The sequence below is a fragment of the Amphiura filiformis genome, chromosome 20 (assembly GCF_039555335.1).
Source record: "Amphiura filiformis chromosome 20, Afil_fr2py, whole genome shotgun sequence".
Taxonomy (NCBI): domain Eukaryota; kingdom Metazoa; phylum Echinodermata; class Ophiuroidea; order Amphilepidida; family Amphiuridae; genus Amphiura; species Amphiura filiformis.
Genome location: NC_092647.1, coordinates 31,022,870 through 31,050,546, shown reverse-complemented (window position 1 = coordinate 31,050,546; position 27,677 = coordinate 31,022,870). Strand labels below are relative to the sequence as shown.

General features: G+C 38.9%; 1 protein-coding gene across 1 annotated transcript; it reads left to right on the top strand.

Annotated features, from left to right (window-relative positions):
- Positions 1 to 8,835: 8,835 nt before the first annotated feature.
- Positions 8,836 to 21,494, top strand: LOC140142112 (uncharacterized). The gene is made up of 3 exons (XM_072164074.1): positions 8,836 to 9,211; positions 15,642 to 15,915; positions 19,749 to 21,494. Exons 1-3 carry the CDS (start codon positions 8,990 to 8,992, stop codon positions 20,513 to 20,515), a joined length of 1,263 nt encoding a protein of 420 aa, XP_072020175.1. The 5' UTR covers positions 8,836 to 8,989; the 3' UTR covers positions 20,516 to 21,494.
- Positions 21,495 to 27,677: the final 6,183 nt, after the last annotated feature.

Sequence of the window (27,677 nt, the reverse complement as noted above, 5' to 3'; positions counted from 1 at the left end):
AAAATACCTTGATGTGGCCGCAAAACACGTGATTATTTGGTTTGCAAAATAATGGAAAAACAAGCTATTTATAGGGGAAATCCCGTTACACAGCCCCCTCCCCAGCATTTGACGCCCCCGTCAAATACCAAGCGACAAACGAAACAAAAAAACGGGATTTCCCAATCTTAATTTACCTTAAGCATGATACACAAAAGTTATGACAACGAAGTGTTTACAGCCTGACATGGAATATAACACGCCCATGGGACTCCTTTTGTTAAACCAATCCCACCGCTGGGACTCCTTTTGTTAAACCAATCCCACCATGGGACTCCTTTTGTTAAACCAATCCCACCGCTGGGACTCCTTTTATTAAACCAATCCCACCGCTGGGACTCCTTTTGTTAAACCAATCCCACCGCTGGGACTCCTTTTGTTAAACCAATCCCACCGCTGCCACCAGTGTAAAAGGAACGGGGGTGGGCTGGCTGACCCTATTTTTATTGAATGGCCGAGCGGATTTGCCACAATTTTTGGAGCAGCGCCACCCCTCCTTTTAGGGGGAAATAAAAGTAGCGAAGACTGGTTTCTAAAAGCGCAGATTTATCGAATCGAAAATATTGCCACCATCAGGGTAAGTTGGGGTGGCAGAACACACCGAGGTATCCGTCAAAGGAATCCTGGTCAGGCTTATAAAGACAATAAACAATGAATATTATTATTTGTTAACAAGCTTTATTAAATGTTCTTACTCTACAAAATGCATCTTAATCTACTACATGAATAACAGTTTATGTCACAAATGGCTTACCATACCTGGCTGAAAGGAATGATTTGATTTTAAAATGCACAGCTGTTTAATTAAACAATTAGTAACAGTGTGTTTTTATCTGCTGTTATGACGCAAATGGCCCACCATACTTTATTATGACGCAAATGGCCTGCCATACTTTGTATTATGACACATTACATCATTTTACATAAAGTTTCACAATTAACATTACAAAGAATACTTTTTATTTGAGTTTCATCAAAGCATCCTATACAATAACAAGTAACACATGGCACCTTTTTTAGGATTCATCAAAGCACCTGACACAAGTAAATACATAAACAAAGGTCACTGCACTATTAACTTCATGCACAACTATTTAAAATGCCAAACCTTACAATTGATTTTTACCTTACTCCTGAACCTTAATGTCTCTACTACAACTGTACACTATTTCCTTCTACTGGTATCACCTGAGCACCTTTTTACCTTGAACTCGCCAATTCTCTAACTATTTTAATCTCACACAATCCTGAACAATACACGACTCTAACATTGTACACAAATGTTAACTCTCAATTTAAGCGCCTCAAACCTTCAAGTCCCTAAACTCTCACAAAAGCTCTCCCACAACTCGCCTAATCTGCAACTCCTAAATGCATAAACCACAAAAGCGCAATTGCCAACATTAATATTACATTTACAATTATTGCACAAAAATGACATTATGAATGCACACTGCAAGCATTATTTTTGAAACCATATTACGCCTACACACTGAACACATGTTTAGCGAATGTCCTCATGGAAATCTATGTTGCGCACAACCTTCGGGAGCTGATGCTGGGAGCCACATCAACACATTCTGCACCACTGCGCAGATTCCCACTTGAAAGACAATCTTTTTATATAAAAACAAGCTTTTCATACAATGACACATTATGACCACTACAGACTTCAAAGTGCACGAGGAGTCTGCATAGCCTTAAATAGAAGTCAGTGAAACTTCCGGTATAGCAGTAATACGCCGTAGCCACCCGTCAGTGTTACTAGTATCTCTACTTGGGTTTCTTCTGTCTTTTACGTGTCTTTAATGAAATACAACCTGTTTACTCATCAACACACATTTTTGAGTTGGTACACAAATCCCGTGTAATTTTATCCAATACTCAACTTGACAGACAACACACACACAAATACAAGGTTTCAACAATGGCTGCATCACTTATTACATTAAAATGATCTATTTTTATCACACAGCAATCATCAATTTCAGTGCTAATTTTGTCAACAATGGCTTGCCATACTTTGTTTAGAAATACACATCTTGATAAAAACAGCTTACTATACATTTCACAAATTGAGCATTTTACATAAACCAAGGACTTTCATTCACAAAATGCACACAGAAATACAGTTGGATATTAAGGGGTGCTTTACTGGGCTTAAAGGTAACTACCGGCTAGTGAAAGCAAGAAGACCTGAAGTTGACAATTTTACTGTACTTTCCAACTAATTAAAGCAAGAGAGACCCAGAAGCACAAGAGTCTCCACCACAACCATTTAAGGTAAGGGAAGGCCTAAAATATGACACCATCACATATCCAATATATAACACTGATAGATTATGCAAATCTTGAATCAAATGGTGCACTACATACTTTAATATACACAGAGCATTTAGCCTAAACCAAAATGTGAGTACGCAATCAGCATGCACAAATCTGGTAAATTATGCAACTACATGTTATTTAAAGTCACACATTATTTCAACCTGGCCTACTTTTTCGCAAAGTGCACAATATCTGAACCATGCTCACAATCGCAATTATGACACTTTTGGCGCACCATACTTTAGCTACAAAATGTCAATCGACATGATAAAATAGCTTCAAATATTTATTTACACAAAGTTTGACTTTCTGTACACAAAATGTCATGACAATTTGCAATCATCTGTGCTGCTTGTTCTGCAAAACATAATATTTTAATGCAATTTACTTTCCACAAGGTTTTGTCCCAATCCCTGCCAAACAATGACCTGAACTTGAACTCTGACCCAATTTCAGATATTTTGACTCTCAAAACAATGTTCAAAACAAATACAACCCAAAACATTGCTCAAAACACATCCCAATTAGGCAAACATTTGTTTAACTCATCCCCCCTCAAGAAGCACAAATTGTTTGTTTACATTTAAATATTGTAACGAAAATGGATTTTCGCTCATTCTCTAAAAATTGGTTATTTGAGCTCGTGTGAGGCTTATGGTCTTATTTTTGTATTGTTACACGTACCTATCTCTTTTGGACTAGTTGTCATGATTTTTATAACCAAATTTGATCAATTTTGATGAGTCCTCGATTTCAATGTTCTGGTCATGCATTTTTATAAGCTTACTGAATGAAGAGTATTGTATTACTCACCAGTCACTGATTTTGGTCGCCAGATTTTCATGATCCAAATTATCTTATTGTGCAAATTAATAAAAGTTACAGTAAAGCACAGGTGGAAATACTACCTAAATTACTTTTATTGAAATCTGAAATGAATTTCAGCTCAAATTAATTGATTTAAAATGATGTGTTTCGTGCATATTTTCGATCTGGGAAAGTTTTGATTTGTTTACCAGTTGCCAGTTCTATGTCGATTTGGGCTTAATTCTCTGAATCTAGTAAAGATTCGGTCAAAATTGCGGCCCTGGCAACTCGCTTTTAATTCTGGAGATCGACCCCATCTGGGGATGTCTATGGTCGGATTCTCGCTTGTCTGGGTTTGCGCCGCGTTCGTTTTTCATGTTTTTCAGTCAATCAGAAACCTTTTCGGTGAGTGAGTTCTCGTGAGCAGAATGTGCTGTTTTCTTGCTCACGAGAAAAGACGATAAATTGCTCGCGAGCAAAGAACCCAGCAAACATTATAATATTGGCCCAGTAATGGCTTAAACCGGTCTACTTCTGGCAATACCGGACACGGCTGACGGTATAATGCCAGTACAAATCCGATACTGGTCAATGTTTGGCCGCCGTTTTCTTACCAGGATAAGCTGTGCCGTACTTGGTCCATTATTGGGCCAATTGAAGACTACCCGAATATGGCATCGAGCCGGCACATACATACTGGTCCAGTTGCGGCAGACACTTGTAGGCCGGGCTTGTAGGCCCCCGAGTGCCGGCCCTGTATTGGCCCAATGTAGCATTAATGTAGGCGTGGTTTGGAAACCCTGACATTTTCTACTATCAAAATACAATATTTGATCAGTATCATCTTCATTTTGAAGGGCCACATGTTATTATTATTATAAAGAAGAGGCAGTGAGTTTGCGCTTGTTCCGAATATTTCATTTACTGCCTTGTAAAAAATCTACGTGAGCAAGGCATAATTTTTATCTGATGACACCATAGAATATATATTTCATTTATCAATGGCTCAGTTTTGTGAGCTTGGTTTGTTATCGACCTTTAATACTTTACACATCAGTTAACACAAATTCAATTGTGCTGAGTGCAAGTAACCTTTATAAAGAAGGAGATCTGGTTCAACAGGTGAAACTGACCAATAATGCCTGAACCAACCGGATAATCGAGGAATGAATAGAAGAATATTCCACAGCTAGACGTGGACCAAAATGAAATAAAATAAAAGGACCAAAATTGGACCATTACCGTTTGCTTACGGTTGCATAATGGGAATATATTGGCAATTTTATATTGGCCCAGTACAGTATTGAATAAATTGGACCTCTACTGGGCCAATTTCAACCCATTATGGCCCAGTGCTGGCAATATCTATTGGGCCAGTCGAATGCCCGTGTGCACGACCGTACCGGACCAATACAGGCTGCCATTCTTGGTCCATTATAGCCGCTTTTATAGAGCCAGTATCGGGCCGATTGTATAATGTTAGCTGGGAAAGTAATTTTTCTGCTCACTCAACTCTCGTTTTGTGCGCGATTTCGCGATAAATTGCTCACTATAAAAGCGGCTGCTCGCCAAAATTGCTCACTATAAAAGCGGCTGCTCGCCAAAATTGCTCACTTTTTGGTTTGACGCTGCCAGGGGCAGTCACGCCCCTGGTCAGCTCTGTCACAGCAGATTTGAAATGAGACTCATCGGGCATTGGAAGTGATTGCCACTCACTGCCGTAGCCTCGCTTTCCTTGACATTGGTTCAGTAAACTTCAGCTTCGAGGTGGAAGACATTTAATGCAATTTATGGGAACTTTCAGCCAAAAATGATGGTCAAAATGTAGCAGACGACATGCAGCCATGTCAGCAGTGTAAAGTGGGTTGTCATCATCGAGCCTTTTTCAAGGCTAGCCTAGCTTTCTCCGCTTCGTAGTTTAATAATTTTTGGTTCCCATGAATGCTTAATTGTCTCCCTCGAAGGTAGGCCTATAGAACTGCACCATTTTCAGCATCTTTACAGTCACAAATCGTCATAAATCGGTAAGCTTAGGTGGCCTAGGCTGCTGCCTTGCGACTTTTAGCGCCTGTAGGTGGCCTGGAAAGTTTAAGCTTACTAGGCTCTTGGGCCTTCGGCTTCTATTGGGCATCTTGGTTCATCGTGACTGATAAAACAATGGTTTAATCATCTTAATTTAATTACGATAGAATATAAAAGGGGAAGTTCCTAGTCTTCAAGAAAGGCTAAGCTTAGCCTTGCATTAATATGATGTGCATGCATGCCATGCAGATGGTGGCTCTGAATTTAGGTGTTATGGATTAAAGGCACACTCGTCGTTTTATAAATTAAAAAGGAACTTCCTGTTTATTCTCTATTGTGCAGTTCTATACTTCAGAATCAAGGAAAGTAAGTGGAAAATCTGCCAGTGATTTCAAAATTAATCAAATAGGCTGAACTTGCCTATTATTTTCTGGTTTATTTACTGATTTTTATATTATAAACAAATTTGACTTCTGATTGGCCTAATTTATTGCTCAATTGCCAAACTGATAGACAAGCTGGCATCAGTCGAAAGCTCTCGCCATGAGTAATATTTTTAAGAACCAGTGAAATTAGCAATAACAGTAGTTCACCATTTTAGATGGCATTTTGTACAGTTTGTCTTTTTGTCCAGTCGTTCCAGGTTCCGGATTCTCAGTATTCACCCCCGCGGCCCAGCCGCGTTACAATATGCATATCAAAATAATAAACTCACATCAAAAATATACACACAATGTCCAATGTCCCATGTCGTCAGCTTGTCGATCATGCTTGTCTGCCGTTGTCGCGAAAGTGCACTTTCAAGAAATTAATAAATCCGACATTTTGCTGGCCAGTTTTTTAATTGCGAAATGTCCATTGCGATGCAAGAAAATGACGTCTTCGCTAAATCACTTGAAAATATCATGTCCATTGCGTGCGTCATGAGCTGCCAAAACTCCATTGAAGATATAACTCCAATCCAGGCGATAATATCCACTCAAATAATGCGAATCTTCCCCCATTTCTCAGCATACTTCAAAGTAAAATGTCGTCACAATTTATAACTCGTCAACTGGGTATATTTTGTATCGTCCATTTGCTGCTGTCAATTTTGCTCTGTCTTGTAGGCCTACACACGAAAATATTGTCACAGTAATCTCCATCTCTTCCAAAACTCTCGTCTTACTCCAGAAAAACATACAAAAGTAATATTCAGAGATGCCAATCTTCCGATTTAAATCGGAATTCCGATTTTTTGTATTTTTCCAAAAAAATCAGATTTTCTGAAAAAAATTTTTTTTTTTTTTTTTTTTAATTTTTCAAAAATATTTTTGGCCAAAAAGCAAGTTATAGACCTAAATTACTTGTTATTCAAGGTTGGAAACCATAGAAAATACTGCTATTTCAACAAAAAAAATTGCCAATTTTATTTTACAAAGTTGGATAAAGTTGTACATTTTAATTACTTTTGCTTCTATTGAACAGTCAGGAACACATTGAATTAATATACATTGCTAGCTGTTCAGTAGAAGTAAAAGTAATTAAAATGTACAACTTTATCCAACTTTGTAAAATAAAATTGGCAATTTTTTTTTTTTTTTTGAAGTAGCAGTATTTCTATGGTTTCCAACATTAAATAACAAGTAATTTAGGGCATATAACTTGCTTTTTTAGCCAAAAATATTTTTTTTTTAAATTTAACAACAAAAAAAGAAGGGGGGGTGGTCAAAAATTTGATGAATCATCGTTTTTATATTACGCATTATATATATCCATTTCAGCCATGTAGGCCATAACAATACTTTGGAGAATGTCTCTCATGTACAAAAGTATAGGAAACTGAACATTTAAAACCACTTTTTGGGATGAAGGAAGCATTTTTTTTCAAAAAAGTCTAAAACTGGTTTTTATGTTAAAAATGGCCTTTTGGGGTGCTAATTCTGCTAAAATTGCCTGGGCTTAGGTACCTAATTTGCATATTTTATGGTATAATTTTGAGAAAACAAGCCTTGAAGAATATTACATGTATAATAGATAGTCTTCAATACTGCTATCTAGGCTTGTTTTCTCAAAATAACCTTATTTTTTAATCCATTTGAATGTAATTTTACCCTCAGAAATGGTGTCTCCTGCAGTGTAAAATGTGTAGAAACCCTCTGGCTTTGGGGGGCTTCGCCCCCTCAACCCCCACCGGGGCTTTGCCCCCTGGACCCCCGGCGTCGGGGCGAGACTTCGGTCGCTTCGCTCCCTACGTTCGCAATTTTCAGATTTTTTTTTCATAACCCATTGGCATCTCTGAATATTATCCGTCCATTTGTCGAAATATTGTCTTCTCTCGTCGCTTTCCACTCGCCTATCCATCACGTAACACGGTCTGCACTCAGTCGGTCGGTCTTTCGGTCCCCGGTTTCGGTCTAGTCTGACAAGTTTTCCAAATCGCCCAGCTCAAGACCCACGCCAAAGTTTGGATCAGCTGACCTCCGTCCAATCAGCGTCCGCGATTTCCAAATCCTCACAAAGGCCGAAGCCGCTTCCTGACTGACGGTGCTTATACGCGCTGAAAACAATGGAGAACTTTACAATAACAACTTAAGCAGGACCGCGACACTCCGGAGAACAGCAGAGGACAGAAAAATGTGACTCTCCTGCTAGTCTCCTACACAACCAGTTAATTACGTTTTTGTTCATACCGCATACAGTCTGGCCCGCGCCCGAGACTAGCAGGAGAGTCACATTTTCTGTCCTCACATCGGTATAGGCCGTCTGCACGTTAATTGTACGGAGTGTCGCTTCTCTACCTTTATTTTCTCTGACTTAAAGCCATATTATAACATTTCTTTAAAAATAGATTAGTATTAATTTTCAATAAAATATTAGCATTTACTGTCAGATATGTCCCTTTTAATTTTGAGCCGAACAAGTGAGGTAAAGCAAAGAAAATCGGAATTTACAACTAGCGCCAATGCATGTCACGCTGGCGGTTGTAATATGGTACGACCCTCTGGCGTGTGTGTGTGTGTCCCGGACGCCGTGTACGTAGGGGTGTGTTGACATCGCATACGCGTTCGACTAATATTTCTATCGTAATAATAAAACGCTGATTCAGGCGGTTTATTCAAAATCTCGGATTCTGACAAAACTAAAGCACCTAAAGTCTTGATTTTTGCAGAGAATCTTTGTTTACTAAAGTACAGTACAATCGTGTAAAAACCTGAATTTAAAATTTTTTTGAGGGCGTTCTCCTCAGCGAATGTTATATTAAATATGGCTTTAAGTGTGGTACAAAAAATACCTTGATGTGGCCGCAAAACACGTGATTATTTGGCTTGCAAAATAATGGAAAAACAAGCTATTTATAGGGGGAAATCCCGTTACAGTAGGCCTATCATACCATCACCAAAATGTATTTCTCAATGTGAGGGGGGGGGGGGGTTACTTTTTTTTTTGGCAGCAAAAGGGGGAGGGTTATGTAATTTTAAATGCTGCTAATAGGGGGGGGTTGTGTAACTTTATGAACTAAATTTTGAAATCCTCCCGGCCCCCTCCCCTATAGGCCTAAATAATGAACGGTCCCTTACTTAAGTTCATAATATTACGTGCTCATATTTGTCTGGGTCAAAATTCAAAGTATCATCTCTGATTTTATATGTGTAAACATGATTAGAATAACATTATATTTTCCCCATTTTTGGAAATCCGAATTGCTCGTTTTTAGTGGTTTTGAAGCCCCGTATGTCCGACCTTTACCCTTTTCGTCAGATCTCGCACTTCGTGCTCTATTCTTCTTCCATGGTCAGATGATGAATTAGTCATGGCGGACGTAGTGTCAGAGTCGTCCCCGTTAGATAGTGCATCTGGTTATGACAGTGAACATGAATATTTGGGTGGTAAAGGGAGGAAGCCGTCTCTGCGGAAGTCGAACAGATTGGCAGATCACGACTCGACAAGCTCGGAGTCAGACAACAAGCATGACAAGGACAATACGGAATCGGATACAAGCAATGCAAGAACTTCAGCTTCATCCGGAACAGTCGTAAGTAAATTAGTAGTGCGGGTACATGTGTAGTAGTGTCAGAGAAGAACGACTCTTGTTTACATTTTGAGAGCGTGCAGAGCGTAAACACGGAAGTGGGGTTCTGATTGGCTGATTTAGTCATGTTATTAGTGGTCTGACAATCATAAGCATAACACCCGGGGGGGGGGGCACTCCCATAATATTGGTATGGTACGCGTCATGTGCCTGTCAATAGACCCCCTTTTTTGAGGCAAATTGCCACCGGATGTCGGGGGGATGACCCCCATTTTTCATCAGCTGGCACCTTTTTTTAGAAATTGACACAAAATGAGAACAATTTGTGCGCGCTATGCGCGCGAAAATTGTACAATTTTTACATTTTGTAGCAATTTTTGCTTAAAAATGGCAAATTTTTGCAAAAATTTTTGCCCAGAAAGTTATTTTTCACGGTCAATGACACCCAATTCTAAGCATTTCCACACAAAATGACCCCTTGGATTCGCCACTGAATGACCCCCTGTTTTGGACAAAAATCGCCACCGATAGACCCCTAGTGTCGTACTTCGGTAGGCACAGGTAGGGGAAGGTGGGGCATAACGGAACACTTAACTTCAAGGATGCTCTGTGACGTCACCATAAGTAATATGACTGTAAAAATTATATGTTCAGTTGAAGATTGTATTTAACTTTTATATAACATTAACCAATATAACTTGAATCTTACAGTTTTTTATAAAAATGAAGAAATATTTTCAAAAAAATAAATCCGTTTTGCCCCACTATCGGGGCAAAACGGAACACCCCTATGGGGCAAAACGGCACCCTGGGTGTAAACTTATATCAGTAGTTCCATCGGTAGGCCCTAGGCCTAGTTATATGTAGGCCTATATTCAGTTACAATATTAAGTGGGCCTACCATCTCTGTGGAGTAAGTTAACTTTTAATCATTAATTCTATCTGTAGGCCTAGTTTAATATGTCTATGTTTCAGCGAAGTGTTTACCATGCTCGAGTAGGCCCCTAGATAACGCCTACAGTTCCTTGAGTGAAGACGTATTTATGTACAATTGGGGCAAAACGGAACCCATCTGTGGGGCAAAACGCCCGGGGCAAAACGGAACCCTGTTCCGTTATGCCCCACACTAGGGGTTCCATTTTGCCCCATACCCGATTTTTTAGGAATAGGTTGCATGCATAATACATTGTAGCATATAGCCCATGCAGTACATACAGCTCAAAGCTAGTACCTTAGTGTTTACATAAACACAATTATTTAAGAATCCGATATTAATGAAGTAAAATTTCAGTACATTAAACATCTGCATATCTTACGTCAGACAGGTTGTAATTTTTTGACTCGATCTTGCTCGGATGTCAGTAGATTGTTTCAGATCAAATTTTTGTTGTAAATCTGGGTGGCCATACTTGTGTTCCTCCATATAATTTGCATAGACGACAGTATTGCCAAGGCCTATTTTTCCCGTGGGTCCGTTTTGCCCCGGGGGTCCGTTATGCCCCACCTTCCCCTACGTCACTTTCATATTCGAGTGCCCCCCCCTCCCGGGCATAACAACAGACCGATAATTTGATTGGCCAAATACGCGTTAAACCGTTGGTCGGCGCAGTTCTGCGGTCTTGAAGTTGAAGGGAACACAAAGCTCCGAGTAGGTCGCTCATTTACAGGATGGTCGCGTCAATCTGAGCAAGGGACTGCCGTTCTTCTCTGAAACCCAGTGTAGCAGTAAAAAAAAAAACCCAAAAAACAAAAACGGGTTAACAAATTTAGGTGCGAAAACACTTGCAAATCGTCATGTTGTACAGTGCAATAGAGTTAGAGTCTGGAAATGGTATACTAACATTATTTGTTGGGTTCTTTTTGAACATCCATAACTATGCAGGCCCGTAGCCAGGATTTTTTGTGGGGGGGGGGTGCTTTGAAAAAGTGGATTTTTTTTTCCAGACCAAGGGGGGGGGGGGTGCAATTTTGTGAAAAGTGGACTTTTAAGGCCAGGTACATGAGGGGAAAGGTGGTGACAGCCTTCTAATTTTGCCTGTTTTTCTCAATATTTTGCGGGAATCGAAAGCCTGGTTTTGTTGCGAGAACCTTAATTCATTGCGAATTTGAACCCCTGAAATCCATTCATAACTTAATATTTAAGGCCATGCGTTTTGAACTTAAAACCCAAAAAGGTTGGTGCTGTGGTGGCATCACACTTTTCACTGTGATCATTTTGTTTTTCACTTTTTTTGAATTTCCACTTTTTTTTTACTGTATCTTTGGAAGAAAAATGATATGCCAGTAAATTTGGTATCAAATGAAAGCTCTATAGGTTAATGTGGAGAGATATCTTAAAAGCTCTTAAACATTGGCTGAATGGCACCGAGTCAGGTGGTTCTGGCAGCGATGCACCCATGTACAAACTCTGGGTAGCACACAATTGTAAAATTGTTCATAATATGTACTGGTACTTCAAATTTGTCCCAATATTACTATACATTTGGTATCAAAAGATACCTTAGTTGTCCATGTACACATTTAAATAGCATAGCTTTCTTTACTGGCACCCGGTAGTCACATTAAAGTCACCTGTATGACATATAAATATGGCCCTATTCTCTAGACATAGGAAACCCAAATTTTCAAGCGCAACATTATACTGTGTGAGATTAGATTACCAGATGACAGATGTCGCTGATTCGCTGTATTTTGAAAAGTATACACCCTAGGATAGCAAAAGTATACATTTTTGGAAAGCTCTTGGCTCAAGGAATCCAAAAATGCACATGAAATTAGTGTAGGGTGGTACCCCAAGAAAATATTTTTTGAAATGTACTAGACTGATGGGTTGATCGGTATAAAAATCCACCCACCATTCTCTGAAATATAAAGTGGTTTACTATCATAAAGCTCAGGGTTGTAGCTAGGGTAGTTTTAGTGGTGGGCTGCATTTAATGAATATCTTGCATATTTGGCAATTTTTTGCCAAAATGGACCAAATTCTTGATTAATCTAATAAAATTGTGCAATTTTGGCCTCTGAGTGGTGAGCTCCAGTGCTAAAATTGCAGCTGAGTGGTGGGCTCCAAAGCTGAGTGGTGGGCTCTACCGCCCACTGTAGCTACATCCCTGATAAAGCTCTACATGTATATCATTAGAAAGCTAATGGTCTGAACTTTTCAAAACTGCATGAAGAATTGATGGATGGGTACGTACACATGAATGAAAATCAGTACCTGGTACCCCAAGTAATATAAGCTTCATCCAAAATGAAATAAAAATCCCTTTAAAAAGGGATGTGCTGGGCCAAGTTGCTCACACTGAGTAAAATATTTCTTTGATAAAATGGGTCCAAATAATTTTTAAGGTCGTGCGTCATGAATTGGGGTAGGCCCTATAGGAAAAGGTGGAGGCGTTACATTTTTTCATTTTATTCAGGACGTTTTGTCCCAGATCTCAAGAATGGAGAGGGGTAGTGAACTAGTTTTGGTCTTATTTTGTTGCATATATTTATCTAGCTCAAATTGTGGACAGAAAGAACTTAACACTTTATTTACTTTTTGAGATGCAATTCAAACGATGTGAAGTCAGGGGTGGAGGAACCTACGGTTGAGGATCCTACGGTTGAGGCATGTACATGTTATTGTTAAAGTACATAGGGAATGTTGATTTTTAGCACAGTCCAAATACTTGTGCCCACAGAGTGCATATAGAGTTCATTTGTTGCCAGAAAACAACAGACACAGGTAGCAGAACAGATAGCTGGGGGTTCCCCAGCTAGTAAAAACAATGGTACATAATCCATCTCAATACCTTGCTGGGTTATGAAGGTACAGTAAAAAATATATTTGTGAGGTGCTAAATAAGCACCTCACAAATATATAGACCTTATGGCATCATGAGTCGTGTATCCGTCCGTCCGTCTGTCAGTGTGTCCGTCAACAATTGTGTGTCCGTCCGTCAACCATTATGTACCGGTAATGCTTTTTGCTTTTTAGTCTCATATATATGAACAGTTCAAATCCTATTGCAACCAAACTTGGGTCATAGCTGCACTATGGGAACCCTCATCTATTGGTGGCGTTCAAGGTCATATACTGAGGTCAAAGGTCATTTGAGGTCAACTTGTAAATGGGCTGAAAATTCAAAATTTGGTCTTTATGTAAGGCTTTTTGCTTTTTGGTCTCATGAACAGTTCAAATCCTATATTGCAACCAAACTTGGGTCATAGCTGCACTATGGCAACCCTCATAGACGAATCCTATTTCACACATTTCTACACCTCAATAGCCGCCATAACTGGGTCCCCTCTTTGGTCTATTCCACCCAAAATGTGAAATGATGTGACCTTTGCATTCTATCACCAGTGTTACACATAGACAAAAGATTGGTGAAAGTTTACAACACAATGCAATTCAACATCAATTTCAAGGTCAAAGGTCATTTGAGGTCAACTTGTAAATAGACTGAAAATTCAAATTCTGGTAATTATGTAAGGCTTTTTGGTCTCATGTGAACAGTTCAAATCAGTTTTAGCAGAACAGGTGATGTGAGTAAATAAAGAAAGGAACAAAATTGTATACTTTTTGAACCCAAATTTAACTTTTCCACCCTATATGACATTTGTGGCACCCTCAGGGTGTTAAGCAGGATTTAAAGGTTTGGGTGTGTAAATTCAAAGAACTGGGTGTGTAAATTTAAGATTTGTGTACAAAGTATAGGCCATGTGGGCAAAAACTGGGTGTGTATTTACAAATTTGGGTGTGTAACACACTCCCTACACGGCTGGCTGCCTAAGCCCTTGGGCACCCAGTATATTGACCAATTGTTTGTACGGTACGGTACATAACATGCATGTGTATTCCTGGTACCGGTACTCTTAAGCTTTACAGTGATAGTTTTATATGGTTTTGATGAACAGTTTATGAATTAGAATTGTTAGATCAGTCTAAGTACAAAAACATGTACAAATTGTTCAATTTTTTAGTATGTAACGCATTTGGCCCCCAATTCATGGCGCACAACCTTAAAGGTGGGTGACCTGATCCACAGCCTCATCCCCCCACTTTTTTCTATCAAAATGGCGATTTTGGCATCAGAAGAAAGCTCATATTTTTCTCATAATCCCAGTGAAGTTTTAGGCCCAAAATATATTCCGTTTAGATGTTATGAACGAAAAAGTGATAGCCTAATCCCCAAATGTGGTATACCACACATGCTGTTCTATGGGCTGTTGTGAAACGCGGTTTTACTTCTAATATCAAAACCACTAGTGCAATTTACCTCAAAACATGGGAATTGGATTATTTTGGTACTTGCCTCAATGTGGGGTATAAAACACAATACCAAAATATCTGATCACCTATCTTTAAGTGCATATATTAGGCTGATTCGATCAACAGTTGGTGGAAAATTCTTCTTTTTTTTTTGTGAATCTCTCAAAATCAGACACTTGTTCCCAAATTCTGATGACTAAATGTTAAGATTCCTATTACGTCATTTCCATTACAATTATTACGGTATACTTTTATGTACTTTACGTTGTTACTCCATTGACCCCTAGATGACCTATGACCTCAAAACATCTTCACTCACCTGATGCTCCCTAACCCAGATATTTATTATCACTCAGTAAAGGTTTACATTTAAATCCGCTTTATCAAAGGAGAGCAATTTACACATCACTGAATCTAAATCAAAAGTAGCCTCATTTGTCCCCTGGATGATTCCACTATTCCACTCACGTGTTGTCCCCTACTCAAAGATTATCGTCAATAGGTTTGGATGTCATGAGTTTGTTGGAAGCAATGTGGCTAATACTAATGAGTTATTAGTCCTTAATTAATTTAAAAGGGACCGACATGTCCGTCCCTCAACGTTTTATGGGTTGATTTTGACCAATTTTGAAATTTGACCTTCGACCCTTAACTTTGACATTTGGGGTCATAAATATATTTAACATGCTTAGAATGTCGTAAGAATCGTTCCTGTTGAATTTGAGCTCGATTGGACTAATTTTAAAATTTGACCTTTGACCCCTAGATAACTTGACCACTGGGTCACATGTCATTAAATGCATTTTTTTCATGTTTGGAGTGTCACAATGGTTATTACTATTGGTTAAAATCGTCCTTCAATGGCTTGCCGCTGGTCACCGCTAGCGTTTCTGGTACAACTGCGCAGTGAAGCAAAATCGTCAACAGAGCGGCAAGCGGCAGGAAAGTATGAAACCTTGGTTGCCTCCCCTATCTGGTAATAAATGTAGCTATACCAATTTTAACACTAATTTTTGCAATTTTGTATTTGGCACTAAAATAATATTATCTTTAAAATGGAACCACATTTTGCCACCTCTCCAGGTAGTCAAAAGTGGCCTGGCCCACAGACTGATTTCTGAACACTCCCTGTATACCATACCCTCTATAATCTGTGATTTGTGTTATTTCTTTCAGCCTTTGAAATTTGATGCTAACATGCGCCCACACTTCAAGATGCTTGAGATACATGGTTATGGCAAGTTAGGAATTAGAGCTATACAGAGCACAAGAGATGGCCAACTACCAATGCTTGTTGGATGTATACAAAAAGAAGGCTATAAACCTGATCCCTTACCAGATGATATTATTGAAGTTTGGACCCAGATTAAGGAAGCTGTGACAGAAGTGCTGAAAGATTTAAAATGGATTGAAGATTCTCACTATCAATACAGTTTCAAGGATTTGGATTGTAAGTTCTAAATCATTTCTAGCACGTGTTCATTTTCTGCGGAGTGCTGGGTGACTTGAGGGGTGCAGGGCAGCGGCATTAAATGGCACGTTTGGGGCCTGTACATGTACACAAGGAATGCATGGAAACCCACATAGAGAGGCTATAGAGTGTAGCGACCGGAGCATTGTAACAGCAAGAGGTCGAGGGGGCTAAACCAGGGGGGCAAGACCCCTTTTTCAGAGCCGCTAACTGCTCCTTAGACCCCTGAATTCATTGATTGCCGCTCTTGATGCCCCGAATTTGTTCTAGCCGTTCCATAGACTCACAGATAATCAATCTCCGCTCCCACAGGCATCTTGATCGGCATGTTTTCTGTCCTACCTGTTCAAGCCCAAAAGCTAATTTTGCGAGCCCAAAAGGTTTCCATCAATTTCTTCCCCATTGAAACACATTAGTTGAATTTTGGGCAGGATTTTGGGCTCTTTTATAGTACTGGCAACACCTGGCCATTGATTTGTTTTTGTCAACAGTGGTTACAGCACTCTTCAGCCGATGAACATTTTGCTGGAAAAAATTAATTTGAGATCTCCTTTGGGAATAAAATCGCCAAATGTGAGGAAAAGTACCTCAAATAATTATGTGCATGTCCTTGCAGCTGGCCATAACAGTGAATTTGCAGGTAATTTACGATCTACTTAGTGGCGTGGGTTCACATGGGGGTGGGGGGGGGGGGTGGGCACCGGGTCTGTTTCTACATGTACATGTGTCTGTTTTTCCACATTGCTGGTAATGAATATCAAACAGTCATAATTGGTGGTCATTTCAAATCATCCCCAAGTTAATGAGGTTCGGGAATGTCCTCTCATTGTTAATTGTTGGTTATATACATACCTCTAAAGGCAAAATACAATGCTTTGTAACCCACCACTTGAACAGGATTTAGCCAAAGCAAACAAAGACCATAGAGCTATTAGGAATTCTATAGACATCTAAGGTAGAAGCTTATTATCCTCTTCAACAATAGGATTAGGCCTATTGATTGGTTTAAAAGGTGTTTGACTGTATTAGCGCTATCAAAATGAGATGCATGTCGTGCCAAATTGAGGGACATTCAAAGTCCTCATTTTTAATTAAAGTAAACACATATCAGAAGTGAACATATTTATACAAATTTTGCTCACCAAATTTTCGTTCATCCATAGTTCAAAAAGAAAGAAAAAAATTCTGTCAAATTCAATGTACTCATTGTAGGTTTTGAGCCAGAGGATTATTTAGTACTACCCAACACCCCACTGGACGCTAACACCCCGCCGCCATGCGGCCAATCCGCGCCAGCGAACAAAAAACGAACACAGGGATCCTTTGAACTTTGGGCCTTGGTAAGGCAGAATCGCCGCTGCTTTTGTCACCAAATATAGCAAGATCACAGGACGGTTCCAAATAACCGGTTATACATGAAGATAGATTATGAAGTATGAATTTCTGCAGTTGATTCTTGTATTGGACTATTATGAGTTTGAGGGCCAATTTTTGGAAAATTTTAAGAAGTGGTGACATCACAGCACTGGTTGAAGTATTATTTTTTGCCCCGGGGGACCCACTCAGATATATATGAGCTACGCATCCGCTAATAATAAACACGTCGGAAAAAGGATTGGATTTTCGCCATCGGACGTTGTTTTGGGAATAAGGGGTAAATGTTGCCCTGTTTTGACATTAACCCTAACAAACCTGAGTACTACAAAACACTACAAACAACAAAACTGTGCGTGCATGCATCCCACGGTATGTGATGACGCAATCGCCCTAAGTGATATATAGGCACGGTTTCACTGGCCAGCGAAGCCCAAGACCTGTGGCAAGGTGTCACTGACCCAGTGCTTGGCATGCGAGGGGTCTCGGGTTCGAATCCCACCCAGAGCAAACAACTTCTTTCTTTGTTTTCTCTCTTTATTCCCCCTTCTTTAACTGCCAGTATGAAAACGCTCTCTGGGGGTTAGGGTTAATGGTGTGTTGAAACAACGCTTATCGGCATTTAGGCCTAGGGTATAACATTGCCCAATTTTGTATGTATTTAACCCCGGAGCATTCTGGAATATATCCGCCTCATTATGATTTATATATATCCTACACCCAGGCCTTGAATTTCAATTTTTTGGGGGCACCCATTTTCAAGGCCACTGGACAAAAACAAAGAAGGGCACCAAGGCCAACAAGTGATGAAGAATGCCTTGAAGTTGATAAAGTTCTGGGGCACCAAGGCTAAAACTGAAAAAGGTCAGGCAATGGCCTCGGTGGCCTCCCTGAAATTCGAGCCCTGCCTACACCACAACACCTTGTGACTTTTTATATATATGTCACCCAAGCACACAGTACCGCATATACCCCAACAATGCACCCAACACTCTAATAATAAGGCACTTTCTAATGTCCCCAACGTTCCATGTGGCTCATTTGTTTCATTTGTGTGACCCGGGGGGGGGAGGGTTCACTGGTCATTGACAAGGGGATATCATGTGTGACCAAAGAAACACGTTAAAAGGGTATTTTTTCCAGATTGGGCAAGATACTTACGTAGCGTGAGGGTAGCAAAAACAATGAAATATGGAAAAAAGGGTGTACTTTCAACGCTAGTACTTACATGTACGTGTTTAGGGTCAAATTTGGGAATGAAGTAGGGAATCAAAATTGTCAAACTTTTTCCCGGATTTTTTCGCAATTTTGGTCTCATCATCTTACTTGATTAGGGAATCAACGGGGTATCAAATATTGCTTACATGTTAAGGGTAGAATTTAACACTAAACCTTCCTCCTTTCCTTCCCCCTCGCCAAAAAGCAGAGGGCGTTAGGGTTAATGAAAATTGTTTGTAGTAAATTTTCTTTATGAGACAGAGACCACTAAAGTCTGTTATACTTGTGTTACATTTTTTTACTCCCATGTCATGGCAACATGTCTTTAGCTCATACTGGTACACAAATGTACATGTAAGGTGTTCAATTTTTCATAACGTTGAGGAAATTTACAAGAATCTGGGAATCAATAAAAATACCTTTTGACATAAATTTTAATCTTTTTCCCTTGGTTTAGAAAGAAAACAATTAAAAAGTGCAACCCCATTTAGGTGGTTAAACATTGGTTTCAAAAGAACCTCACAAAAATCATCAAATTCACCCAAATATTTGACAGTTTTTTGGAAACAAAGTCTTATTAACTTTACTCAGTTTCAACGACTTAGCACTCAATTGAAAGATCTTGGCGTGCCTTTTAAGTTGATACATTGTCCACTATACATGCTTTATTTCTGAAGATATTGTCAAAAAAAGAGATTTTAAGGTCTGGTACTCTTAATCGTGGATTTCCCCATATATGCAGGTCAAGCAAGTCAGAAGACGATAAATTGCAAATGCGGGATACTCTTTCAATTGCTGGACATGATTGAGACATGAGAATTTCACGTCAACGATTGATGAAATGTACCCTATTTCTGAATTTCGAGTACACTATTACAAAAAACAACCATATTTTTTTTCAATATTCTTTGAAAATTACACTTTTTTTCGCAGAATTCAGAACGATCATGCAGACACACGGTCCTAGTAAGTGACAACACCGGGTCTTTGATCTAAACATCTGAAATTTCACAAACAATGCAAAAGGGGGAGGCATCATAGCCGACGCTTCATGTTGCCATGATCGCGAAAGCCGAAAACCACAAAATTCTAGTTCATTTATGGTAGTGGTACACCCAACTTTTTGAAGACTTCTTTCTGGGACACATTAGATTCTGGTGTGGTTTTGAAGTAATTTGAACACTCACTGTAGTGTATCATTGCTTTTTTTCTTTTTATAGATCCTGCATTGCTGAAAAAATACCCTCTTCTGACTGATGATTCACTGACTAAGATTGAATACATCAAAAGTGGCTTTTTGAATCCTGGACACCACATGTCACCTATGGCCAATGGTTTAGGAAGAGTGGCTCTGGATGCTATATTTACAATCTGCAGAGAGGTGCTACGCTGCCAGTATCCTCATGAATATTTGGCACGTAAATTTCAAGTCTTGAATATAGGTGGTAGATCAGGTCATTTTACAGACAGCTGTATTATTGCAACTTTTGAGGACAAGGAAGACAGGTCAGAGATTGCGGCCCTAAAGTTCTTGGGTGGGTGCAAATTGCCTGATCCTAAAAAAAAAGGTAGAAAGTACCCCAAAGATGTACATATGTATGTACCTGATACAGTAGTACATTCTGCTTGTCTGCCTAAATGGATACACAGTTTCATAGCGGGAGAGGTGAAGAGTGATGTTACGAATAAGGAAGAGGAACCAGAAGACGATACTCGTCAAGCTTGGATCCAAGCATTAATTGGTCTCAGTAAGGGTACTTCAGATGCATCATATGGAGTATTGATTAAACCAACAAGAGGAATCATATTTGAGCTACATATTGAATCAAGGGATGGGAAAGAGCACAAGAGATTAGCTACAAAATCAAAAATTTGGAAATTCACTAGGGAAGATAGCATACTATTTCAAGTCAATGATTTCTGTGACTTCATGTGTGCTATAACTAGTATAATGCTGAAGTATAAGAACGTGATCATCAAGCCTTGAAATCAGCAGGTGCAGGGAGCAAATTTGCCCTTGTAAAGCCACCAAATGCTCCTGGTCTTGTACATGTATGAACCAGGAGCAATAAAAACAAATTGCTCCTGGTTCCAGTTTTGCACTGATGCAGTAGTGCTGGTATGCTCTATGCAACATTGGGAAGTGGGAACCTTAAAAGAAAATGGGAACCATCCAAAATATCAATTAAGAGCTAAAACATCTTGGCGCCATATAAACAACACTGGGAACCATCAAAAGGAAAATGAGAACTCATCAAAAATCTTAATTTTGGGTATTAATATCTTGGAGCCAAACAACACTGGGAATCACCAAAAGAAAACTGAAACCAACCAAAATCTTCTAGCCAAGCAACACAAACCTAAACAGAAAATGGAAATCATCCAAAATTTCAATTTGAGGATATTTAACACCACTATATAATGAAAGACAGCTAGATAAAAAGACTTGTTCGCGTCTGAAATTCTGACAACTAGACAGAAAATGCTGTACTGCGCAGGTCGGCAACCAATCACGGCGCACCTTTACCCTGACGTCAGACGCAAACTAGTCTTTTTATCTCTGTCTTTCTGTGGTCTTTCACTATAATTCGCTCTGAGCGGCTTCCGGTGAAAGTTTATTAATTTCTTTCACAATTTTAAACAAATGAGGCATTGCATGAAAGATTTGTTTTTTAAAAAAGGTCTTGGCAACAAGATGTATATTTTCGGATTATCCACAATCTTTGGACATATTCATAATATTGACTCGCGGTATTGACTAAAAACATGCTGAGTTTGTATTGTTAGATATATTTGTATCATAAAAATGTATTCTAGTCGGGTATCTACCAGGCTTTAATGTGCATCCCCCCCAGGACTCTACCAAACCAACTTTTTTAGCTTCCTTTTATGGTCCTATAACACATTCAAGATGTTAACAAAAAATATTTCCCGGCACTCCGGCCATATTCAAGGTTATAGGTCAACACAGGGTCAAATTTCAAAGTTGCTCAAATCTGGTTAACAACAGGGGCCAAAAATTAAAAATGCTCCGATTTCAACGCAAATGGTCTCAAATTGCTCGTCATGCAAAAGCAAGTCAAAAAAGGAATTGTTTGCACTGTCTAAAATGCTTCGTTATTGACAAAATTGGCCATAAAGGTCAATCCCCCATTACAGCCTATTGACCACAACCTATGTTGTGACGCTTCCTAGGTAACGAAACATCCTACATGGTTACAACTATTCCTTATTTGACTTATTTTTACATAACAAGCAATTTGAGACCAATTTCGCTCAAATTGAGCATTTTTAATTTTTGGCCCCTGTGTAAAAAAAAAACTGACCACCGCTCAAAATTTGACCTTTTTGCTTATAACTCAAGAACGGTAAGTCGCAGGTAGGTCAAACTATACTTTTTATGAATCCTTGCAATGAGAGGAATAATTTGGTGTGCTTGTTAACCAGATTTGAGCAACTTTGAAATTTGACCCTGTGTTGACCTATAACCTTGAATATGGCGGAGTGCCGGAAATATTTTTGTTAACATCTTGAATGTGTTATAGGACCATAAAAGGAAGCTAAAAAAGTTGGTTTGGTAGAGTCCTGGGGGATGCACATTAAAGCCTGGTAGATACCCGACTATTCAGTTTCTATTCTAATAAGTAAAACCTTCAGTTCTAATAGAGGATTAAATGCAGTTATTGGTCTCATAGCTTTTTGAAAGTAATAATACCAAATGATGATGCTGTGCTTTTCTGGATATTTGATCATAAGATGATTGATACTGTATAAGGGGACCATCCACTAGCACCAGGCCCGTACGCAGGATTTTTTTTGGGGGGGTGCTGATTTTGAAAAAGTGGACTTTTTTTCCAGGGGGGGGGGCGATTTTGTGAAAAGTGGACTTTCTTCCTCAAATTTGGCCCTTTTGGACCAAAAAGCGTAAAAACCTTATTTTTTTGCTACTGCTACGCCATAAATTCTGAAATTTTGGGACTTTTTGTATACATTTGCAAATTTGGGGAGGTGCGGTCGCACCCCCCGCACCCCCCCTGCGTACGGGCCTGACTAGCACTTGTAGAGGGGACCCTTGACCCTTGTAAAGGGGACCCTGAAAAAAAAATCACCATCATTTTTGCAGTGAAAATTGAGTTTCATGGTATTTTTTTTATTGGGTTGATGCATAATTTTCAGAGTAAGAAGGGGTGGGGCTGAAATTATAGTAAGAATTCCAATTGAATGAACGCAGCTTTTAACAGCTGCACTCGATCCAACCGCGATCGATATTGCGTATTTCAAACTATAACGCTTAACGCATCGACCTTGGATACAATGCTATCCAATCACGAAAAGTGCGTTGGCATGGTTGATTCACTTCGCGTTACTCACGCACAGTCGCTGCACGCTGGCGTACATCGCGCAGTGTACGCAAAAATTCGTCACGCTATTGAAAGCTGCGTTCATTCAATTGGAATTCCCACTATAGTCAAGGTATGAAAGAGGGAGGGAAGGCCAAAATATTTTTATGAAGGTTTTCATTTGCATCAGGCAACCCCCTAACAAGCGTTTGTGAACAGGGATATTTCTGCTGCATGCAATATGTTCCCACTCTCTTTTAAATGGGATAGTAAACTGTATTTTTTTTAAATGAGACATTGATATGATACAATTTATTATTTTGGCCAAAATGGCCAATGAAATTTGTCAATTGTCAATTTGAAACTTCAGTATATGTGTGTGTGTGTGTGCTTTGTCATGGTTTATGCATACTTCTGTTGCATTTCATTGAAATTATTTATATTACTTTTTTTTTTGTTGTAATGTACAGCTGGTCAGTATTGAAATGACAGTCAAAAAATATGTGGGATTATATTTTTGAGAAAAATACTTACTATCCCTTACTATAACAAACATTTTTGACTGGTGATTTGACATTACAGCCCACCTTGTGGTCCACTTTCAGGATTGTGAAGGATCAAGGATACAATTGTAATACTTTAAGGGCATCAATATTTGTCCTTCACAATTCTGAAACACTGTGGGGTAAATTTTAAATGATGTATTACAGGCAAAATGTCAAATTAAAATCTTTTTGAGGATCGCCATGATCGCGGTCTCAAAATATTGCTTGGCAGACAACAGCTTCGAGTCCAGCATATCCAAATTAACAAAAATAAGCTGGTTGCCAACTTTTACGCAAATTTGCCGCTAGGAACACGATTTTCCCAAATAGAACCAGTCTACTCTGATATCAAGGAATTGTTATGGCAAATTATTAAAAATTGACTTTCATTATGACATAAATAACCAATGTTTTCAGTACATGTATTAAACAGTTGAGACTTTTTTTACATAGGTCCATACTTATGTAAATTTTCACTCAATGACACTTTGCCAATTTTGTTGGTGAAGTTGTCAAAGAAAATTGATTTAGCTGTTGACAGATTTGCCAAAGTGACCTGAAATTGTAATATTTTGCTTGGTGTCACCCTTAATTTTGTTGAACAAATATCTCTTGGTTTGAAGGTTCAGGGATTATTTTTGTCCACTTGGAAGCTAACAGCAACCCAGAAATCACTAAAAAAGCTATAGTGGCACAGCGTCATAGGGACACGTGCCCCCAATCAATCTGAAATTTTTAAAAAATCCCATAGGAAAATTGCCGAAAAAAGGCTTGTGCCCCTCCCCCATCAGACCTGGTTCCCCAAATCATGGTCGGGTCGGTGCCTCCCAATGTGATGACCCACGCTACGCCGCTGCTCCTCGGCCTCAAACTTGTTAATGTGGAGTGAACAGAATGTGCCAGGGGAACGTGTAGTGAATGGAATCAAACTGGTGGCAGAGGAAACCCAAAACAGCTCGTATAAACTGATTGAAAATAAATAAAGCTGATATTTGGACTTTGGAAAAACCTGCATTCAGCCAAAAAACTGAAAAAAAACCCAGCATCTCTGATCACTGCACCCACCTCCATCTGGGTACCCACCTCCATCTGGGTACCCACCAAGAAGTTGACAGCACGCTGACCTGTGTCATATCACAAGGGTAAAGCTGGGTAAGAACCAATAAGATTGCAGGAACGTTCTCAAGTGTTTAAGAATAAACAATACTACACATATTTGTTTTCCTTTCAGTTTTATTTCTCATCTAAAATCTCAACATTACATGTAAGCTACAATAGGAAAACTGTGAGGACCCTGTAAAATACTCCATGTGGGTAAAGCTCACACTATGTACTTTCATTAACCTTGTCGTATTCAGTTGCATTCTTTTTTAAAATTTCTATAATCAGTTGCGCAAGTCTTTCTCTTACTTTTTTAAAGTAAGCTTTAAAAATAATAAAAGCAAACCAGTTTATAATATTTCAATCTGTAATGGTCAGTATAGACTTTGATCTTTGCGCCACTGTGAGTATTTATGCATGAATGCATCCTTGCTATTAAACCCTAACACCCATAGAAACCACAAAATACCACGATGATAACCATGGTGCATGCATGAATCCCACGCGATGCGATGACACTATCACCCCAAGTGCTAATATGCTCATGGAATCGCTGGCCAGGCCAGCGCAACCCCTATGGCTAGCGGCAGCACTGGGGTTCGAATCCTTTCTTCTTTAACTTCCGATAGCAAAAAGCAGTTAGTATCCGGTGTTAAGGTTAATATTGGGCTATTCCAGTTGAAATCCATACACCCCTATGGAAGACATGACATTAATCTTCTGCACAGGGAGTGTAAATTTCAAATGGGGTTACCTGAATGGGTGACTCCATTTGAAATCTACATGGAGACAAAGGTCATCTTTTCCATAGGGGCGTATAAGAGCCCATTTAAAATCACAGTATATACTGACCGTTGCACATCTATGAAAAATAATATATATATACCACTTTTTAGTAGCAGAACACAGAAAACAACAGAAATTTTATACTCTAAGTAAGCAAGTAAGCAAATTGATGTGAAGGTATGAAGGCCATTGAAATGAAGAGTTCTGATGCAAAAACAGATTGTTCTAATTTTGAGATAACTATAGGCAGGGCTGTCGCTAGAGAGGGGTATGGGGTGAGACACCCCCCATTTTTAATTTTGTCGGCATAAAGTGACTGTTGTCGGCAAAAAGCATAGGATTGTTGGCAAATTAAAAAAGTCAAGTAAAAATTAAATGTATGGTTATTGCCAACTGTGCTTGTGTTGTTGTTACACAGTATTGTTACTGTAATAGTAGTTACTAATGGAAAAAAAATTGAGGAAAAATGTTGAACCCCCTCCGTCGACAAAATAAGCTGTACCACCCCCCCCCCAATCCGATTGGACTAGCGACATCCCTGATTACAGGCATTAAAGAAAGTAAGAATATATAGGCCTATGTGCTATTTTTTATCATAGTTTCAAACATTTACCATGAAATTAATAAATAGGGTGTCTATTTAAAGCAAGTATTATCAGGCAATGTTGGTGGCCTTAGTTTGAAAATGGTGTTTATCACATTTGAACTCTTCACATGGACTTGGGATAAAACAACAACAACATAACTACACTTTCTTGAATACATCAATATGGAATGAACAATATGGTCAATGAATGAAATAAAAAAGGAAAAAGATGGAAAAATTGCACTAAATTTGTACTTCATACATTATGTTTTATCTGGGCCCCAAACTACAATAACTTCAGCATACCATCCGCATCCTTTGCACCTTATCACAGACTGTGTCATCACCACATGATTTTGCCTGTACTTGAAGCATGTGCAGCCCACATAATTTGAAAAAGAAAGTTTTGGGGTGAAAAAGTAAAAGAGGTTATCCCTATTTTTCCCATCTGTCAGTTACACAACAAAGGTGTTTTTTTTCACCATACAGCAAAATTGGTTAACAGGCATGATTTATCAAAAACACATCTCTACAAAGTGATAAGAGTCCATTTCTTTTGCTACCTTGGCTTGTATTTTTATTTTGGAAAATAACTTATTTGGTCACTGGAAAGGACATATCTTACCATGATTTAAAACATGTTGACCCAAACCTTGTAGGCCTATTACATTAAAGACATAAAAAAATACATTTTGTTGGGTGTACCACAAAGTGGTATATTACACCCTTTTGGTTGTACCTGTTAGTCCGACACATTGCTATTCGCCAGTGAAGTTACGTAATGTTACGATGTCAACAGGATCACACGCTTGAGTAATGAACCATGATCGAAACAATCACCACACAATGTATATGGCATTCGAAGGCATACCAAAATAACATGATCCGGTAACTAAGAGAATTATGTAACCACTTTGATGCTGAATTCCGATATGCTGCCAGTCCACAAATGTGACACGATCAAGGGAAATGAGTCGGATGTCGCTAATATTGATTTTGAGATATTGACAAAGAAAGTGTTAAAATTCTTTTGTTTTACATTGTTTTCAGGGATTGATAAATTTACTTAACTTCGCAAAGAAAAGTTGTATCAACATGGGGTTTTCAGTTTCTGAAAGCTCTAAATGTCCTCTTTAGAAACACTAGCGGGATGCGCGGCTAGATGGGAGCGTTCACCATAACAGGAATAATTACTGAACAGGTAGAATCATTGAAAAGGTACATTTTATTTTTCTAAACCTGTCTCTTCTTAGAATTTCTTTTTTTTAGTTTCTTTTGCTTAGCTTGTGATTTTCAGTTTCCATGTTATTTATTTGTTTAACCTCGTTCCCATTATTTTCTAAATCTGTTCTTTCTTACATTTCCCTTTAGCTTCTTTGTTTATTTGCTGCTTGTGATTTCCCGTTTCCATGTTTTTTTATTTAATTCTGTTCTCATTATTTAGCTTCTATTTTCTTACATTTCCTGATTAGTTTCTTTCCTTTGTTTCGTTCCCGTTTCATTTAGTTACTTTAACCCGTTGGCCTATTACTCAGTCGTACTTTTTTGTCCTCATTTTAATTTTCTTTTTCTTTATAGTACCGCTTCATGTTGTTTATACAACAAACATCTTTTTCCGTATTTATTACGTCCTCTCTATAGCGTGTCTCGCGGACGTGTTCACCGTTATCATAATCCTGACCGGTCCATGTACCTTTTTGTCCTTTATTTTCCTTCTTTCCGTATTATCATGTCCACTGGTCTCTGGCTCGCAGTCGCGTGGCTCTGCGCCGTTACGCGCCATTGGCGTAG